General features: G+C 39.5%; 2 protein-coding genes across 8 annotated transcripts in view; both read left to right on the forward strand.

The window, feature by feature from the left end:
- PHF3 (PHD finger protein 3) overlaps window positions 1-21,223 on the forward strand; it is a 1,103,753-nt gene that overhangs the window by 228,467 nt on the left and 854,063 nt on the right. The window lies entirely within an intron of this gene.
- ROS1 (ROS proto-oncogene 1, receptor tyrosine kinase) overlaps window positions 1-21,223 on the forward strand; it is a 124,234-nt gene that overhangs the window by 8,892 nt on the left and 94,119 nt on the right. For all 7 annotated transcript variants that reach the window (XM_021089103.2, XM_084958253.1, XM_021089108.2 and 4 more), the window contains exons 2-12: window positions 134-178; window positions 638-697; window positions 2,379-2,405; window positions 6,781-6,841; window positions 11,522-11,670; window positions 12,329-12,467; window positions 16,259-16,460; window positions 17,116-17,192; window positions 18,667-18,789; window positions 18,956-19,140; window positions 19,892-19,989. In XM_021089103.2, coding sequence (XP_020944762.2) covers window positions 134-178; window positions 638-697; window positions 2,379-2,405; window positions 6,781-6,841; window positions 11,522-11,670; window positions 12,329-12,467; window positions 16,259-16,460; window positions 17,116-17,192; window positions 18,667-18,789; window positions 18,956-19,140; window positions 19,892-19,989 — 1,166 coding nt within the window. The remainder of the gene's footprint in view (window positions 1-133; window positions 179-637; window positions 698-2,378; window positions 2,406-6,780; window positions 6,842-11,521; window positions 11,671-12,328; window positions 12,468-16,258; window positions 16,461-17,115; window positions 17,193-18,666; window positions 18,790-18,955; window positions 19,141-19,891; window positions 19,990-21,223) is intronic.

Genomic DNA, 21,223 nt, shown 5'->3' on the forward strand with positions numbered 1-21,223 from the left:
GAGTTGGATTTGAATTTCACTAGAAATAATTTCTCTATAGTTAGCTACTATTAGAATGCAAGGGGAAAAAAATGCAGTGGTTACAATGAACATAAGATTGATGGGGTGTTCACTGCCTCCTTCCTCATTTCAGGGCAGACAGCTTGATGTTGGCACACCATACAATCTGAGTGAACCGGTGAGTAATCTGTTCCACTGCCTGGGACTTTACAGTGTTTGAATTGATAAGAAAGAGACATTGGTCAGGTTTGATTACGATTAGAATAATTCCTAAGTAAAAGTTCATGTATTTGTTCCTGATGGAGAAAGCTGAACCAGAAATAGCCAGAAGTCTGAATCACAGAGTATTACCTGTGATTCACAGAGATCTGGTACTGTCACTGCAGTGGCTTGGGTTGCTGCTGTGACGAGGGTTTAATTCCTGGCCCAGGAACTTCCATATGCTGCACACATGTGTGACCAAATAAACAAATATGACAGCTCTGCTTAGAATCTCAAAGGTCCTGGTGCTTTTGAGGCCACAGATTCCTTGGTAGATTTCTATTTTGAAAACACTTTGTGTTACTAATTGCACTTTCAGGTGACAAGAAAAAGTCATCCTTCTTCAGTCACTATTGTCTTTTATTGTCTCTTGCAGTGCATCCAAGGATGTCATTTTTGGAACTCAGCAAATCAGGAAAACTGTGCTTTAAAGTGTGTAAGTATTAATTATGTTTCTGTTCTGATACTAATGTTGCTCTCAAGGGAAATGTTCTCTAAGAGGATTCCCATTTGAGTTTTCATTAGCTTTCAATTAATTTACTTGACTTTAAAGCAAAAGTGTGATTGCCTGAGTAGTACACAGCAGTAGAAAAAAAGTGCGATCAATATTATTAATGGAATTGGAAACCAAGGAAAGTTAATGCAAACCACAGAACGCAGGGATGCCCGATATCTCCAAACTATAAGACTTTTAGTAGAATGTTAGGTATCTGTTGAATTTCCTAGTCTTGCACTTCTCGAATTTTAATATACAAATATCTAGGATCTTGTTAAAATGTAGATTCTGATTCAGTAGGTTTGGGGTGGGGCCTGAGATTCTGCGCTTATAACAAGCTCCCAGGTGGTGTGATGTTAGAGGGCTCTAGACCACACTTTGAATAGCAAGGAATGATCATGTTCAGAGTTTCTTTGCAGGGAACATGGTAGCAATCTAATCCGGAGGGCATAAACACCTAGGTTTGCACCATATTGTGTAGGAAATACATCCCCCGGTACTATATTTTTCATTTTTAATTTATTCCAGCTTTGCCATTTAGCGTATGACTTCATTCCTTGGTACTTTACTTACCTCATCAATGAGTTGGGCAGTAATGGAATCTCCCTCCTGAGGATAGTGCCTGATACACCATAATTACTCCAAACTTATGGAAAAGAATATTGTAATTTAAAAGTGGGTTGCTTTGTTCAGGTCAGAGATTAAATCCGTTAGGATCATGGCAATTTGGGGTAATATTTTCTATTAATGACTCAAATTATAGTAAAATTCAAATTGAATTTTAAGTAAGGATGTTAATGTCTCCTCACATATAGTCTTGTAGCTTTTCTTGTTTAGCGTGTCCTCATAGATCTATATTATGGGAGTCACTCTCATGCTTGTGACTGTGTGCTTCATAGACAGGAAGTTATCAAAGGATGGAGCAGGTGCTGTCTGGACTTGGGAACTGTTATACACTTTAAAAACACTTTTCCCTCTCCTTGGTGGCATTTGATAGAAATGGCAATTTAAATCATTATTTATCTAGCTACGTGTTTAATATCTTTTGCCTACACATAAGCCCATCAGGACAGGAGGCTCTCTGCGTCGTTCACACTGTGTCTCCTGCACTGAACACAGTGAGAGGCACATAGCAGGTGCTCAGACTGCCCTTGCAGAGTGAACGAATGGGAAGAAACATTTGTTTCCAGAAACAGCCCAGGAAGCTGGGTGGGCAAGAAGTGGCCAGTCTGGGCAGAGGGCCCCGCTGGCCTTTCCTAGCCAGAGCTATTGATGATTCTCATTTCAGGGTTTGTCTCCTAGGCACCTGCCAATACCCCTTCATTCCCTAACCTGGACAATCACATACCACCTCTTGGCTGACTGGGATCTTCTAGCAGACATAATTCACCCTTGTTTTTCCAGTGATGCAAACAAAATAATTTTACAGCTGTTGGCACAGTAGCCTTCCTGGATGGAAGGCCCATCTCTGGGCTCCCTTGCTTTTGATTTTTTTTTTTATTGACTATTTTGTCAATTGTGGGGCAAGAAATTAATTTGGAAGAAATGCCTAGCTAAGTGTCCTGAAAATTATTTACAACTTTAAAGATTTTAAATAGTTTTCTTTTTTTTTTCTATGCAGAATGATACGTATACTGCTGTTTGTGAGGTGAGTGACAGTCACTTTGAAAAAAGATGTCATCAAACCCCATGTTTCTCTTGTCCTTAAAAAGCTGCTAAAATAAGAATGAAGAAAATAGTCATTCTCAGTGCACAGAAACATTCTTCCTGGGAGGGCTCTAACTCTGGGCATAAAAATGACTGTATAATTTCATTTTTGACACAAGTACTTGCTGTGTTTTATACATATATGTGCATATATATAGTGCATATATGAATGTATATACATATGTATATACACATGCATGCATATTCACACACACGTAATATACTCCCTTACATATATATGTAAAATATATGTGTGTGTGTGTGTGTGTGTGTGTGTGTGTGTATGGTTGGAAAGATTCTAATTCCTGAAGCCTGAGTGGAGAGTGTGGTGGGAGGAAGGAAAAGGCACATGGAGGGCGACCTTCTTCCCTGCTGATTGCATTTTCATTATTCTATTCTTTTCTATTCTATTTTACTATTTTATACTTTAAATAAAGTAGACCTGAACATGCTCAAAAGAGACAGAGATAGATAGATTTTTTTTTTTTTTGGTCTTCTTTTTAGGGCTGCACCCATGGCATATAGAGTTTCCCAGGCTAGGGGTCAAATCACAGCTGTAGCCACTGGCCTACACCACAGCCACAGCACCACAGGATCTGAGCCAAGTCTTCGACCCACACCACAGTTCATGGCAATGCTGGATCCTTATCCCACTGAGCAAGGCCAGGGATCAAACCTGCATCTTCAAGGACACTAGTCGGGGTCATTAACCGCTGAGCCACAGTGGGAAATCCTAAATAGACATTTTTTTTTTTTTTGGTCTTTTTGCTATTTCTTTGGGCTGCTCCCGTGGCATATGGAGGTTCCCAGGCTAGGGGTTGAATCGGAGCTGTAGCCACTGGCCTACGCCAGAGCCACAGCAACGCGGGATCCGAGCCACTTCTAACCTACACCACAGCTCACGGCAACGCTGGATCGTTAACCCACTGAGCAAGGGCAGGGACCGAACCTGAAACCTCATGGTTTCTAGTCGGGTTCGTTAACCACTGCACCATGACGGGAACTCCTAAATAGATATTTTTAACTCAGCAGCTCACACCTTTAGGAGATCAAACTCGTCGACCATAAATAATGCTTCAGCCTAGGATGCTTGGAATTTGTGCACATGTTCCTTGGAGGAAATAGTTTTAGAAGCAGTAGCTTAGCAAAATGTAACTTAGACAGTGATGTTGGCAAGTAAATAAGATGGCTTATTCCTAATAATTTAGAACATGAATTAGATTATCTTAATCTGAAAGGGTTGAAAAAATATAATGCCTTCTCATTGCCATTTGAGAAAACATTACAGATTGACTATGTTTTCTGGATTCTCCTGGTAATTTCTTTGACTTATTTTATTTTCCTTGTAGCATTTTTCATTATCTGAACCTATTTTATTTTATTTAAAAAAAACGTTTTTCTGTCTTCTTCTAGGGCGGCACCTGTGGCATATGGAGGTTCCCAGGCTACAGGTCTACTCGGAGCTGCAGCCACCAGCCTACACCAGAGCCACAGCAACGCGGGATCTGAGCCACGTCTGCGACCTACACCATAGCTCACGGCAACACCGGATCTTTAACCCACTGAGTGAGGCCAGGGATCGAACCCGAAACCTCATGGTTCCTAGTCAGATTCGTTAACCACTGAACCACGATGGGAACTGCCTGAATCTATTTTATTTTTTAAGTTTGTTACTCTGTTATTGTCTGTCCCTTTCTAAGAAAATGTAAATTCCATGAAGTTGGAGAATTAAGCTGTCTTGTTCATTGTCATATCCTTAAAACTAAAGGAGTGCTTGGCATATAAAAGTATCAATAAATATATTTTGAATGAATGAATGGTTTTTTAGGAGACGAAGCCACAATTTGTATGGGGAGTCTGCAGTAGAGGCATCTGGGAGGTTGGTGGGCATGTCCTCCTTGTGTTACAGGAGTAAGAAAAGGTACCCACAGCAGGTGTGCACTGGGAAACACGGGGTGGAGCCAGAGAGACAGTGACAGAGGTGGTCTTACTGCTCTGGGAACACAGACAACAGGCTGGTGTGTCCCTGGGAAGTATGGACCTGGCTTCTGCAGTGGGGATGGCAGCTCAATAGGCTGGAATATGCCATAAAAATGCCCCATCCAGGGACTTTGAGTTCAGATTCTGAGAATTTCTTTCTGTTTGTCTGTCTTTCTGTATTTCTTTCTTTCTTTCTCTCTCTCCTTGCCCCTCCCTCCTGCCCTCCCTCCCTCTCTTTCTCTCTTTCTTTTTCTTTGTCTTTTTAGGGCCGCACCCATGGCACATGGAAGATACCAGGCTAGGGGTCAAATCAGAGCTGCAGCTGCAACACAGGATCTGAGGCACATCTGTGACCTACACCACAGCTCCGGGCAAGGCTGGATCCTTAACACACTGAGCAGGGCTAGGGATCAAACCTGCATGTTCATGGATACTAGTCAGGTTCTTTACCTGCTGAGCCACAATGGGAACTCCCCTGAGAATTTCTTAAATGCAAATTCCTTTAGATTCTCTCCAGGCAATTTAAGATTGAGAAACACTGGATAACTTCATTTAAAGTCTAATGTTAGATTAGAGAAAAGGGGCGGAGGGAGAGAGAGGTGGAAAATCTAATTAACAGCTTTATCTCTGCTTGGGATAACATTTAAACTCCTTAGAGTAAAATCTTCCAGTTATAAGATTAACAAGTTCTAGGGAATCTAATGTATAGCATGGTGATTAGAGCTAATAACACTGTAATATATACCTAAATGTTGCTAAAAGAGTTTATCTTAAATGTTCTCATCACAAAAAAGAAACAATTATGTGATGGGATGGAGGTTTTAGCTACTGCTGTGGTAGTAAACATCTCAATAAAGCTGGAAAAAAATATAAGCTTCATCAAAGTAAACAAAACATTTAAACTCCAGGTAGGTTAGAATTTTATTATCTATTTTCTCCTGAAAAAAATACAGGAAAAATAGGCCCACAATTTCCCCCATAATCAGGACTAGCTATTATTTCCAAATAAACATTTTTCTATCTTTTCTTCTTACTCAGTTTTCTTTCTTAAAGAAGAAAAAATCCCATGTTAATAATAGTTTTGCTGCCACTTGGTATATTTATTCTCTGCAGTTAATGAAATTGTTGAATGCATTTTACAGAAAACTGCAAAGAAGATGTGAAAAGTATACTAAATCCCTAAGTTAAATAATCCTGAGCCCAAACAGAGGTATTTAAATTAATCCTTAACTAAGCAAACCTGGGCTTATCAGGCTCCACTTCCTTTAAATGCACAGATCAAACATGGGACAGCTAAGTATTTGCACACAACAGCCCTTCTCTACCTGGATGTTCAGGGCCAATGCATTGTGTCATGGTTTCCACTATTATCATGAGAAACAATAACGTGTTATCCTCGGTGTTATATTTATAAACTGAATGAGAGCAGAAAGATTGATCATGATTGTGTTGTGGTTTTACAATGTGTGCCTTCTCCAAGTCCCCCTCTACTCCATAACCATTGTTAATGCATCTGTTAAAAGTTACAGGAAATTTGTGTCTCAGTCATCAAAATGTTTACTCTTTTTTCAGGTAATGAGATAAAATGTTAATCATTATTAGTTTTTGTAGACCTTAAAATTTAACATTGGTTCTAGGACATCCTTTGAGATGTTCAGTTACTATAAAGTTTATAGTCTGTTTTTAATTTTTCAAGGAAGGCATGGATATATAAAATAAAAAGGCATCAGTTTAGTCTAGAGTTTTAGATTATTAACTCCCTAAACCTTTGACTATGATGGCAAACATATAATTGCTTTGTTGAGCTCAGTATTTCGTCAAACTGTGAGGTGTCATCCATTACAGGGTCATGAAATTTACTAAACAGTCACAATAAGCAAAATGAAACAGAACACATAAGGTTGTGTCACAGCACAAGATTTCTTTTTAGGACGAAAATGTTCTAAAATTAGACTGTAGTGATGATTGTGCAATTCTTTGAATATACTAAAAGCCATTGAACTATGTACCTTAAATGGATATATAAAATATTTTTCAATAAAACTGTTTTAAAAAAGGGAAAAATGTACCATTTCAATAATCTTTTTTTCTCCCCAACATGTATGTGTGGACTAAATTGTTTTTTTTACATGTATTTTGGAATTTGGGATACGGTCAAAAATGTTTAAGAGATGTTTAATCTCACTAGAAAATGGGAACTTAAATATTACAGTTGAAATACTTGATATACAGGTATACTTATATATCAGGTGTTCATATTTCAAAATTTAGTTGAAGCTTATCAACACAAGCAATACCAAGGCTGCACTGACTGGCACACTTCCTGCTTTCCACAGCGAGAATCCTGTGAAATCGGCTGCAGCAGTGGGGAAGGTGCATATGAAGAGGAAGTGCTAGGTAAGCAGAGGCACGCAACTATTACTAAAATTAATCTATACCTCTCTAGGGACCTGTGCTAATGAGCCACCTCTTAAAATATCTAGACTTCGATGTCTCAGTATGGCCTGCCTATCTATCTATCTATCTATCTATCTATCTATCTATCTATCTATCTATCTATCTATCTATCTATCTAGTTATGGAATAGATAAATATTTCAGCAACTTCAAAAGTGGAAGCTATGTTGATAGACACTCAGGAAGACTTCTTTCAGAGGAAAATAGGGGAAACAGCACACGTTTAGAACTCAAGATTTTGCACGCCTAACTTCAGTGGATGCAATCACTTTTATCTTAAAGAGAAAGACAAAATGCAAATCCTGAGCAACATGATGTCAGGAAATGCCACTGTTTTAATGAACTGCAAGTGTAGAAATTTTTTTTTCTTTTGCCTTTTTAGGGCTGTACCCGTGGCATGTGGAAGTTCCCAGGCTAGGGGTCTAATTGGAGCTGCAGCTGCTAGCCTACACCACAGCCGCAGCAACGTGGGATCCAAGCTGAGTCTGTGACCTATACCACAGCTCATGGTAATGCTGGATCCTTAACCCACTGAGTGAGACCAGGGATTGAACCCATGTCCTCATGGATACTAGTCAGGTTCATTACCATTGCACCACCATGGGAACTCTGTGTAGAAATATTTAATACACATTTCATTACTCAGCTAACAGGTATTCAGTACAGTACCTATAATAGGTCTGGCTCCCTTCAAGACTCCGGGCAAGTAGCAGAATGTATAGACATTATGCTTCTCAGTGTTAGGTTTTGAGTAAGTAAGGAACTTGCATGTATGTGTCTCCAGCTCCCTCTGCCTTATTTCAGAGCAGGTTGGGTGTGTCTGAGTGACTTTGCCCATGTGTTAATTCTCTAGTGGTTTCTGAAGGACCAAGGCTATAAGATAAGTTATAGCGTGGGTGTTGGCAGCTAACTTTTCCAGAATTCCCCAGCATCTCCCCCCATTGAGATAGACAGTCCCTGCCAGAACAAGAGATGATTATTGTAGTCCTTGTTTCAATGGCTTGCTTCTTACTCTCAGAGGCTGATGGAAACTGGAAGGTGGCTCTTGCCTTATTATCCTGATTTACTTCTGCCCTTTAGTGTCTCACAAAAGACCTTCCTTGACATTTCTGTTGAGAAGTAGCCATATCACATTTTTTTCCCTTCTGTGTAGTGGGAGTTAGCTATGGATAAAATGCATATTCTGTGGCTTCCAAACTGTGTACTGAGGTTCCCCAGGGTTCTACCTCGTGGGGAGGTGTGGAGCAAAACACACAGGATGTCCAACATCTGCTGGACACAGCTGGAACAGCTAGAAGTAGTTGACAGTATAAGCAATGGATTACACTACATTTCTTTTTTCTTTTTTTTCTTTTTGGTCTTTTCTAAGGCTGCACCTATGGCATCTGGAGATTCCCAGGCTAGGGGTCTAATTGGAGCTGTAGCTGCTGGCCTACACCACAGGCCAAATCCAACTAGGAACGATGAGGTTGCGGGTTCAATCCCTGGTCTTGCTCAGTGGGTTAAGGATGCGGCGTTGCCATGAGCTGTGGTATAGGTCGCAGACGTAGCTTGGATCCCACGTTGCTGTGGCTGTGGCTGTGGCTGGCAGCTGCAGCTCCAATTAGACCCCTAGCCTGGGAACTTCCATATGCTGTAGGTGCAGCCCTGAAAAGAAAAAACAAAAACAAAAACAAAAACAAAAAACAAAAAACAAAAACCAAAGGATATAATATTGAATAAATGGAACTGTTAGGTGATTCTTTTGGTCTAGGAAGTCATGAAAAAGTTACTAAGAAACCAAAGATGCCAGAACTTAGAAAGTTTGGGAAACCTTGGTTTATACCCTTTTCTTACAGTCTAAAATTATACTACCAACTTAATTACATACTTCTGTTAGAATAAAAGTAATCAGTATTTTATTTTAAATTTCTCATTGACTATGGATCAATATATATGTACCATTAACAAACAAGATGTACCAAGTCTAAATATAAGACATTTGTGAAGTTCCATTGTGGTGCAGTGGAAACGAATCCAATAGGAACCATGAGGTTGTGGGTTTGATACCTGGCCTCGTTCAGGGGCTTAAGGATCTGGCGTTGCTGTGAGCTGTGGTATTGTTGCAGACATGGCTCGGATCTGGTGTTACTGTGGCTGTGCCATAGGCTAGCAGCTGTACCTCTGATTAGACCCCTAGCCTGGGAACCTCCATATGCCCCCTGGGTGCAGCCCTTAAAAGACAAAAGACAAAAAAAAAAAAAAAAAAAGACATTTGTGTCTTACAGACCGTATTGTTAGTTCATTCTAATGAATCTTTTTGTCCATGCCCTTAAGACCCTGCTTGTCTCTAACACATTTGGTATTAGTCTATTTTTCTGTGGGTCTGTATACTATTCCATTTTAGATCCCTCCATGCCCGTTTCCCACATGGGGGGAATAATAATAGCTAATAATACAGTGAAATTAAATAGCTATTATTTAGTAGGCATTAGGCACAGTTCTAAGTAACTTATAGGTTTTAGCTCTTTTTGTCTTCAGAGGTATAAATACTATTATCATCTTCATTTTATAGATGAGGAAAAATGATGCCCACAAGTAAATACTTACTTGGGGTTGCACAGCTAGAGAGGAATATAACTTGAATTTTAACCCAGTTATCTCATTCTAGAGGCTATTCTTACCTACTCCGCTATGTATTGAAAGTAGTATATAGCTCAGTTTAGCTTCTCTTTCTCTTTTTCTGTTCAATGTTGTCTTGATATTTTAGAATAAATCTACTTTACCTCTGTTTTTCCATATGCATCACCATGGCCTTGAAATACATGTCTTTATTTAGTTATGAAATTTACATTTACTTGTCCTGATATAACTCTGGTCCCTTCTGCCCAGTTCTCAACTTGCATATCTTCTGATACCTCCTGGTTCTTCTTCCTTACTTTACTGACAGCTCCATCACTGGACTCCTCTTTAAGGTATCCCATAACTATCCCAATCCTTGCTAGTAAGCATCTCATACCATAAAAAGGGAAAAATAGAACTGTGCTTTGCCTGTATTGTTATAATAGCCCCAAATGAAGAATAAATGGAAGAATCAGCTGAGAAGGCTCTCAGATGACCAATGGCTTTATTTTTTTCTGGGTCATAGAGTAATTGTGTCGTACAGATTTTAATTAGTTCAGATTCAGTATGTACAGTGATTAGAATTATGTCAACTTTTCACTGGCAAAGGTCACACCCATTAAGATGGTTACTCTATTTAAAAAAAAAAAAAACCCTCCAGAAAACTATAAGTATTGATGACAATGCAGAGAATTTGGAACCCTGTGCACTGTTGGAGGGAATGCAAACTGGTATAACTCTTGTGGAAAACACCATGGTGATTCCTCAAAAAATTAAAGATAGAATTACTATTTGATCTAGCAATTCCACTCTGGGGTATATACTCAAAGGAATTGAAAGCAGGATTTCAAAAGAGATATTTATATACCCATGTTATATTCTTGTATTGAATTCATAATAGCAAAAATGTGGAAGCAACTCAAATGCCCATTGCCAGATAGATGGATAAACAAAACACAATATACACATACAATGGGATAGAATTCAGAGGTAAAAAGAGTGGGAATTCTGACATATGTTATAGGGTGAATCAATTTTGAGCTCATTATATTGAAGGGGAAAAAAGCCAATCACAAAATGACAAATACGGTTTGATCCAATTTTATGAGTAGTTAAAATCATAGAGACAAAGTAGAATGGTGGTTTCTTAGGGAAGGGGAGGGAGAGGAGGAATGAGGAGTTATTATTTAATGGTTAGTTTCAGTTTTGCAAGAAAGAAGAGACTTCTTGAGATGGATGGTGGTGATGGTTGCACAAGAATACAAATGTCCTGAATACCACTTAAAAACAGCTAAGAGAGTAAATTTTATGCCATGTGTATTTTACAATAAAAAATTCTGAAAAAAGCAAGCTAATGCATTAAAGTAGCCATGATTTTGGAAAATAGAAATAGCGAAGTAAAATAATTTCTTCCCAGTAGTACATATGATTTAGAATTCTAGCCCTGCAAACAGTGCCTGGGAATAGCACCAATAACTATGTGTACCGACAGTAATGTTGCTGATGTTTAGAAGTCATGAAATATTTCACTATAAAAACAGCGGAATACAGAATCCTTGGGAGTACAATTACTTGCATGTAAAAAAAAATAATGTGGTGACAAGAGGGGCAATAACTGTAGACATATACTGCAAATTTAAAACATATCTTGGGATACATGTCCTAGGCAGTGGATGGTTGGTTCTGTCGCCCCAGACATGTCCTTGGCATTCACCCTTCGAACCTGTATAGAAGTGGTACTGCAAGAGAAAACCACACAGTCTCAGAATACTCCATGTTGCTTGCCTGTAAAAAAACTGTCTTCAAAGGTACCAGTTAATTTCTATAGGGGAAAAAAAGCTGCCAGACCAACTGGCTGATTTAAACACATAAACTAATTGAATATGTGCATCAGTTATTCAGGTAAATTATTATGGCAAGATGTAGCAAGAGGGTGCTGAGTGTCCTAAATGAAGCAGATACACTCTCTCCTGCTTTGACAGATAGGGGTAAGGTGAATGAAATCTTGTGTTCTCCCCAGAAAACGCAGACGTCCCCACTGCACCCTTCGCTTCTTCCATCGGAAGCCATAGCGTGACATTACGATGGAAGTCTGCCAACATCTCTGGAGTAAAATACATAGTTCAGTGGAAATATGCACAACTTCCTGGAAGCTGGACTTACACTGAGGTATGAAAGGCTGCCTATGTAACTAAACAGAGATTTTTCCTTCAAGTTATTAAACGTGTCCAATGACTACATATAGTTATCAGTATAAAGACAGTCTAGAGAAGATTCAAATGTAAAACAAGCGGTTGGATTAGATGAACCTTAATCTCTGCTACTCTTTATGCTAAACCTTTTATTTTTAAGAAAAATATATCATTTGATACATATGTTATTCCTTCAGCACAGCCTCACATAACCAACTACTCATATCATTGGTCATTATCTGGCCATCCCGCTGAAAGTGATTCCCATTAGGGTGGAGAGGTCATCCAAGATAGTCCCTTTTAGGAAAGCAAAAGCTTGTTCAGAGAAAAAGAGGCCCAAGACACCAAGTATATTAACATGGAAAATTAAAGTAAAGCCTTGAGGTAAATGCCAAATAATTGAATCCATTAGTTGTGTAGTTGTGAATTAGGAAAGAATTTCAGTGTGAATTACACAGGCTGATATTGGGGTGGGTGAGCACTAAGCTCCAGGCCTCCCTTTGTCTGGTCTGGCAGGTCCTGGGACCCCCCATATCCAGACAGCCACCCATCATCTGCAAATGAATCTTTGTTCTGAGTTACAGTACATAGTATTGGCTCTATAAATGCTGATTTTTGGTCTCTCTTTGATCTAGGCTGTGTCCAAGCTCTCCTATGTGGTGGAGCCCCTGCATCCCTTCACTGAATATGTTTTCCGAGTGGTTTGGATCTTTACAGCCCAGCTGCAACTGTATTCTCCCCCAAGTTCCAGTTATAGGACTCATCCTTATGGAGGTATGGTATGCACATGTTGCTTAAGAAAGAAGGGATTATTACAAAGCTTTGGTTTATTTATTTATTTATTTTGCTGCGCTAGTGGCATATGGAAGTTCCAGGCCAGGGATTGAACCTGTGCCTCAGCAGTGACCCGAGCTATAATAGCGACAATCCTGGATCCTTAACCTGCTAAGCCAGCAGGGAACTCTGTTTCAGTTGATTTTTATTTTAAATAAAGAAATAGATTTATTGACTCATCTAATAATAAGAGTACCTAATCAGGTGCCAAGCAGTGTTCTAGGTGCTCAACACACCTCTGTGATCAAAATGAAATCCCTATTCTTGCAGAACTCCCATCTTGCCGGAGGAGAAATATTCCAAGCCATAAACCTAATGAATAAGGCAGATGAATTGTACATGGGAAAGTGCAGGGTGCTATGGTTAGAGGAACCAATTGAGCAGACTCTGTCCTTTAGAAATCGAGAGTATATTGAATAAGGTGGTCAGAATAAGCCTCATTAAGTGGCTAAGAAAGTTTTAGAGAGGAAGAGTAATTCCTTCAAGTGTTCCTTAAAAAAATCTTTTGACAACTATATGTAAGAATGGATTGAAGGAATGAGAGATTGGAAAGTACAGAGATAGTGAGACCAGCTGGGAGCTAATTATAATACTTTAACATTTTATTAGAGATGATTTAAAAAATAGTTCACATAGAGTATTTTCTGATTTCTTCTTTCAAAGATGTGACTTCCATACCAGGAAAAGAATTCAAGCCTAGAGCCTTTTAGGGAGGTTGAATGCCTAGGGCAGACACTCAGTGAAAGCTGCCTGGTGCTCCCACCCTCAGCATTAGCTGAGGGGATCTGAGAGGACTCATTCCAAGCCAGATGTCAGGTATCACTACCCCTCAGTTCTAGAGATTCAGCTGTGTGCAGAGACCCTCACATTGAAAGAGGCCTGGGACCTAACCATAGATGGACAGCTGTTGAAGCCAGTTGGGGCATTTTCCCTCTTTCCTGATTAGTGTTCTCTTCTTGCTTACTAGACATTAACTTGTGTGTGGCCACCTCTCCTGATTATTCCCTGACCATCCTTAGAGCCTTAGGTTAGATGTGGGCCCAGAGCCATGTTTGAAATTTTCCAGATCAGAGTAGAATACATGGATCATTCATTGTTCAAAGCTGTGGCTCATGCACGCCAATGGTGCTGGAACACTTTCCAGTGCTGGAGACATAGTGTGTTCAGGGTCTATGGCTAGTCAAAGCCAAGTAATGAACAAGGCAGGTTTTGCCTTTGATTTCTGGGTCTTTTTTGGATATACAAGTCCACATATTCTCCAGGTGCTCCAGAACTTGTACTGGCTGTCCTTTCCATGGATAGCATCTCATGCTTTAATTTTATCACTTTAACAACCTCATCAAAACTTATAAAGTTGGTTGTTTTGTCATTCATTGACTCATGGCCCTTTTCTCTTTTAGCTAGGAGAAATATACGATTTTTTTTTCCTTTTTGGGAGGGTCCACACTGCAGCATATGGAAGTTCCTAGGCTAGGGGTTGAACTGGAGCTGCAGCTGCCAGCCTACACCACAGCCACAGTAATGTCAGGTCCAAGCCACATCTTTGACCTGTGCCACAGCTTCCAGCAATGCTGGATTCTTAACCCACTGGGTGAGGCCAGGGATAGAACCTGCATCCTCATGTATACTAGTTGGGTTCTTAACTTGCTGAGCCACAATGGGAACTCCAGGAGGAATATATGATTTTAGATGGTATTACTGGCTTTTAATTAGGGCTCTTATGAAGATAATTTCTCAATCAAGTGGAATGGTTACCTTGCCTAACCTGACCAGCCTTTTCAGGTATGATTTTTCTGGGGGAGATTTGGACAACAGTTGCAGCTCGCCATGTAGGTGGCATGTAATGTGTCTGAAGTGGAGCTGATCATGTCTGTCTGGGCGTTGACTCTTTTTTTGTTGTTGTTACTCAAATGAATTTATCACATCTTTAGTTGTATAATGATCATAACAGTCTGATTTCTGGGCATTGACTCTTAAGAATTGGGTTTTCTGACATCCTGATTCTGATTCAGTGAGGCGGGTGAGGGCGATTCCTATTTCCTTGCTCCAGGGTGACTGAGTGCATGGACCAGAGGAGGGATGCAATGATATTTGTGTTTGCTAAGGCTCGGTCCAAAAGCGGGGAGGAACTCTATCAGGAAAGGTTGAGAGACCAATTAAAAGGTCTTTAAAAATGCATCCAATGTGAGGACTTGACTATCTCATTTCTCTCCAGTCTAATGGGTCAGGGGTGAGGCAGGGCAGTTGCCAAAATTGTTCTGAGAGAGAGAAGGCTGCTGAAAAGCAAAGTGACATCACTGTCTGTCTTTCTATGGAAAGAGGAGACAAAATAGTATGATTTCCCCATAGTTTCCGGGCAGGGGAGGTATGGAAAGCAGGTAGGACATCGATGGAACTTAGGCTGTTAGGTCATTTGTTTTCCTTTCTGTTCTTTGCCACTTAGGTGAGTCCTGAAGTCTACAGGTGAATGTTTAGTTTAGTGGATGCATGCTCTTTTCCTCCTATGCAAGGGAAGGGAAGACACAGCCAGCCTGGATTCCAGGGACCTTGGGAGCTGGGGGGAGAGAAGTACAGTCTGGGTCAGCAGAGCTGATGCCAGCAGAAGTGAAGCAGACTGTTCTAATTCAGGCTTATCTAAATCCCTATCTGTAGCTGAAACTAGTCCAGCCACAGCTCTCTAATATGAAAAGGCTCCAGTCTTCTTTCAACTCATGTTAATTATTGACTCCAGTTCTGCTATAGATTCTCTTTTCCTTCTTAACCTGGTTCTGTCCCACGTTTTGATGCATTTAGATCTCTGGAGATTTTTTATTTTTTATTTTATTTTATTTTCTGCTATTTTAGGGCTGCACCTCTGGCACGTGGAGGTTCCCAGGCTACGGTCAAATCGTAGCTGTAGCCAATGGCCTATAGTCTCGGACCCAGCAACATGGGATCTGAGCCACATCTGCAACCCACACCACAGTTCACAGCAACGCCGGATCTTTAACCCACAGAGGGAGGCCAGGGATCGAACCCACATCCTCGTGGATCCTAGTTGGGTTCGTTAACCGCTGAGCCACGAAGGGAACCCCAATCTCTGGAGATTTTTAACAACTTTTTTCCTAGAATATTTATCCTATTTCCATGCTTCCAATTTTAATTTTATTGCATAAATTAGAAGTGAGGAAAATAACATTTGAAAGAATTCCTTAGGAAAGTAGCTACCTTGTACCATTTAGGGATCAAGGGTTGCAGCTCAGAGATATATTACCATCTCACCTCTATCACTTCTTGGGAATATTAACAAAAACATCTCATTTATGCTAAGGTGTCAAAAACATGACTTTTTGAACCTACAAACAGAAACAGACTCGAATATTTCAAAACCAAACTTATGGTTACTAAAGTGGAAACATGGCAGGGGGGCATAAGCTAGGGGGTTGGGATTGACATATACACACTACTGTGTATTAAAAAAAATAAGTAACAAGGACCTACCATATAGTGCAGGGAAGTATACTCAATACTGTGTAATAATCTATATGGAAATAATCTGAAAAAGAATGGGTATATGTATATGTATAACCGATTTACTTTACTGTACACCTGAAAATAACACAACTTTGTAGGTCTATACTCCAATAAAACTAAAGACAACAACAACAACACAAGAACAAGACTTTTTTTCCTATCCTATTTACATGTTCTCTATATATTTCTTGCTCACGTGTCACTATTATCTCTTCCAGTTCCTGAAACTGCTCCTTTCATTAGGAATATTGAAAGCGCCAGTCCTGACACAGTGGAAGTCAGCTGGGCTCCACCTCAATTCCCAGGTGGACCTATTTTGGGTTATAACTTAAGGCTGATCAGCAAAAATCAACAACTAGATTCAGGGACACAGAGAACCAGTTTCCAGTTTTACTCCACTCTAGCAAATACCACTTACAGGTAAGAATTAAGTGGTGCACAAAAAATGTAACCAGCATGTGAGCAGACATGATAATTATTTAAGAAATATGGCTAAAAAAGGAGTTTAAATGTATTTTGATAAGTCCCATCGACTTTGTGCTGTTGTTAGTTTGAAGTTATTGTGGTTTTCCTCAAGTATGTATGCTAATTAGATTACACCATCCTTAGCAAAAACATTTTAAAGCATTTCTATTATATTCAGAGATACATATAAATATGGGCTAAAAAGACATCATAAGCACCATTAAATATTATTTCTTTATTTAATCCAACATGAACAAAGTAAGGAGGTAATATTATTAATGATATTTTTGTATTAACTATTCAGGGGATTATTTTATTATTATTAGCTTTTCTAGCATTTACCAAGACCTCTTTAAATTAGGGCATGAATGGGGGTCATGCAGATAACAGAGTTCAGTTTTTGACCTCCATGACCCTGAACTATTCAATGGGGAATGCAAACAAGGATGTGATTTATGGTCATTTTAGTGCTGAGCAGTGACACCAAGTAACTAGATACCAGCATTGCCATTTTATCCTTTAAATAGAAATGTTATTGCTGCTTCTATTTTTAGCTCATGTTCACACCATGCCATGTAAAACCCAACTCTCCAAATCGTTTTTGGAACAGGTTTTCTGTTGCAGCAGTAAATGAAGTTGGTGAGGGGCCGGAAGCAGAATCTAGTATTACCACTTCATCCCCAGCAGGTACAGACCTGGGTGCGCCTTCTGTTATAGAGGACTTGAGGAGGGTTTGAGGGTGGGTTCAGATTGTAGAGGTCCTGGGTCATCTGGTGCTCCCCAAGACCTTACTTGTTTTGCCCAGATAAATACTCTTTTGAGTACTTGGTAAGTTTTCAGTTTTAAATGAGTCCCAGTATTTGACAAGTAGGAGTAAGTTGTTACTGTATTTCACATTAGCATTGAAAATTTTTTTTTAAATTTAAGAGTTAAAAAAATGGCCTCAAGCAACCTTTTGGTTTCAGTTAAAATCATTAGTGATTATGACTCACATTTACACACCTAAACTTTCTGCCCTAATCCTCACTTTATATTATGTACCATCATGTAATACAGATCAGATACCTTTTTCTTCCAGTCTCCTTAAGGTTGTAAAACATATCTAGACTCAGTAAGTTACATTTTACCATTTTGAATATTCAATTTACCAAATTAACTTTTCTTATTATTTTGCAAGTACCTTTTTTGTTTTTGTTTTTGTTTTGGTTTTGGCATGTTAACAATTGCCCTGAGAGACTGAATACTTACTGCAAAACACCCTTGTGAGCAAAATAATAAAATAAGATGCTTTCTAAGAAGCACTGGAAATATTTGGGGGAAGCTAGTTAAAAGAGTTTGGAGTAACACACAAAGATTCGGAATTCTAGGAGTCCGTTTTCTATTTTCACAGGAACCCCATTTGCTGGCTTGATCAGCCCTTCTCTGAATCTGCACACGCTTATGCCAGGGGGTATTAAATGTCATCCATCACCAACCTTTAGTTTCTTTGGCTGTCACTAGACTGTAGGAAAGGAGAAGTATTTTTGTTATGCAAGAAGCATCCAAAGGGCGAGTTAAATATAGAGCAGGCTTAAGGTCCTCGTTACTGTGATTATTGCATAACGTTTACTAATTACCCTAAAAATGTTCATCAATGTACACTGCCTCAGTCTCCAGTTGAAGAAAAGGGCAAGCAGAGTTCTGCAGTCCTCAAATTTTACTCCTCTACAGACTTTTCTCCTGCCTCAAAGGGAGAGATAATTGAAAACAAAACGGAGAAAACCAATGTCTGTCTGTCTGTATATGTGTGTTATGCAACAACCCCCTCCAGCCTGTGCTGCACCACCTCCACCAAACAGTCATATTCCCATGGCCAAGGTTGATGAGCTGAGCTCCTATTTGGGCAAGGCTGTTGAGAACAGGGATACCACATGTGACATTATTTTGAGGGCATTTAGGGGCACATAACACAGAAATCCTGCTTCGTTGACCCTGCACTTCCCCACCCTGGTCATAGGATGTGATTTATACCACAGTTAAAATACCCCAGTGCCTTCAGAGAAAATCTGACCAGCCTTTTTCATGTGCTAGTCCCCTTGTTTTGAAGGGTGGTATTTATTTTTTTTCATGTGAATGTGCCTATGGTTGGTCTAGCTGTCTGTAAATCATGTTGTTGTTTTAGTTCAAGAAGAGGAACAGTGGCTCTTTTTATCCAGGAAAACTTCTCTGAGAAAGAGATCTTTAAAACATTTAGTAGATGAAGCACATTGCCTTCAGGCAGATGCTGTACGCCATAATATTACAGGTGAGTGTAACAGAGAAAAATGTTCCTTTAGTGGGAAAAAAAAGATCCAGTTTGACTTCAATGTTAATCCCTTTATTAAACATTAAAGATGTAAATTCTCTTTCATGTTAAGTGTTCTGTCTGGTTGCTATACAATAACCCTCGTGTGTTTGCATGGTTCTTCCAGGAATATCAGTGAATGTCCACCAGCAAGTTGTTTATTTCTCTGAAGGAGCTGTCATATGGATGAAGGAAGCTGCCGACATGTCTGATGTGTCTGACCTTAAAATTTTTTATAGAGGTTCAGGATTAATTTCTTCCATCTCCGTAGACTGGCTTTATCAGAGAATGTATTTCATCATGGATGAACTGGTTAGTCTGAGAATTTAAAATGAACAACCAGATACTGATACTCTTATGCATATCTTGGTACATTTACAAGTAAATATAATTCTTCCCTTCATTTAATATTTATTATTAAACACTCATTGAGTATTTACTATGTTTTACACTAGGTTAGCAATGAATCATTGATCTAGTCTCTAGAAAAATCTAGATTTTACCTAGTACTGGCCCTGATCTATCATTAAGTCATCTTTATTGTGATTTTTCAGAGCCATGAGTTTATACTAATGATAATTCATCTTTTATAAGATAGTGCTGTAACCTGAATTATCACTAGGTGAAACTGCCAAAATCAGCTGTAAGCATTTTAAGCCATATAATCACCATGGATAACTTCAGTAGATCTCTGAAAATATTGTTTTACTGAAATCTTTGAGAAGACCCAGATTTGCTGTGTTTCAAGTTTCCTTCTTTGAAAGGGACAGCCTGGTTACTGTCACTATGGCTGGAAGCCCATAAGCTTGGATACAGCTTAAATATTAAAAATAGTTGAGTGCCTCCACAAGCCAGGAAAATAGGTACTTGTATTTCGTGGATACCAGGAGGATATAAACACATCAGGATATCAGGTAAAGAACTGGCTTTCAACGTTTTGTGTGTGTGTTTTAGAAAAGTGCTCTGTGACTAGTGAAATGCTAAGCACAGAACAGTTTTTCAAGAAATACTCATTGGCCAAATTGAATATAGACACTCATTCTGCTGATACACTTTTCTTTAGGTATGCGTCTGTGATTTAGACAACTGCTCAAACACTGAGGAAATTACTCCTCCCTCAATTATTGCACCTCAAAAAATTGTGGCTGATTCGTACAATGGGTAAGTGTTAGCCTTGCAAATGTGAACTCCCTTCCTCTGGCAAGAATCTTGGGGAAACTTGCTTGCTAATAACATCCCAGTACCAGATAAGCCAATCCACGTATATCTTACTTCACATTTAATTAAATCCAGGCAGTTTTCATTCTATAGAGCCAAAAGGAAATTTCTTTCAAACTCGATCCACAGCTTCTCTAGGTAAGTAGTTTTCTGTTTCTCCTTCGCAAAATGGCAGTATATGGGGAAAGACCTCTTGTCTCAACACAGGGACCTGGGTTCTAGTCTTGGAGTTGTCACTACTTTATGCATGACTCAGGGTCTTATTTCCCCCTCAGTATTCCCCATGAGAAGCCTTTCCTACCTCTTGTTCATCTTTTCATTGCACCATTTTCTTTTGCTGAGCAATTCAGCACCAGTTCATTTTATTGGACTGGTCAGCACATCTATCAGGATTCTAGCTTAGAGAGAATGCTGTCCGCATCCACTTTAGGAAACAAAGTGATGGTTAATAACGGGGTAGTTTGCATTACAAATAACTATTTTATCCCCCTGCCACAAAGGAAATGGACACATTTTATCTCAGTTGTTAGGCTAAATTGGAGTAGAACTTCAGGAAAGTAACTTAGTATCTGTGATGTTTGCTTTACCCATCCATATGGAGAAGACAGTAATACCCAGTTGGGGTATTTTGAGGATGAAATAAGGTATTCACTGTGAATGTATTATATGAGTCCAAATGCTCATAAATGTGAAGGATGAAAACAAAGCAAGTTATTTTGGGGTTATTGTTTCTTCCTTTAAAGAAAAATTGTTCTTGGAGTTCTGGTCGTGGCTCAGTGGTAACGAACTTGACTAGTATCCGTGATGACATGGGTTCCAACCCTGGCCTCACTTGCTGAGTTAAGGATCTGGTATTGCTGTGAGCTGTGGTGTAGCTCGCAGATGAGGCTTGGATCCTGCGTTGCTATGGCTGTGGCATAGGCCAGCTGGTGCAGCTCTGATGTGACTCCTAGCCTGGGAATTTCCATGTGTGGTAGGTGTGACCCTAAAAAGCAAAAGCAAAAAAAAAAAAAAAAAAAAAAAAGTTATTTGGGTGTTTTGCTTTTTCGGCCTCGCCCTGCAATGGCTGGATATGGGATCTCAGTTCTAAGATCAGGGATTGAACCTAGGCTGCGATGGTGAAAGCTAGAAATTTTTTTTTTTTTAGGGCCATACCTACGGCATATGGTTGTTTCGG

Source organism: Sus scrofa, chromosome 1 (genome assembly GCF_054392235.1).
Source record: "Sus scrofa isolate SSC_HxYL_T2T_F1_AM1 chromosome 1, Sscrofa_HxYL_maternal_Yorkshire_Landrace_v2.0, whole genome shotgun sequence".
NCBI lineage: Eukaryota > Metazoa > Chordata > Mammalia > Artiodactyla > Suidae > Sus > Sus scrofa.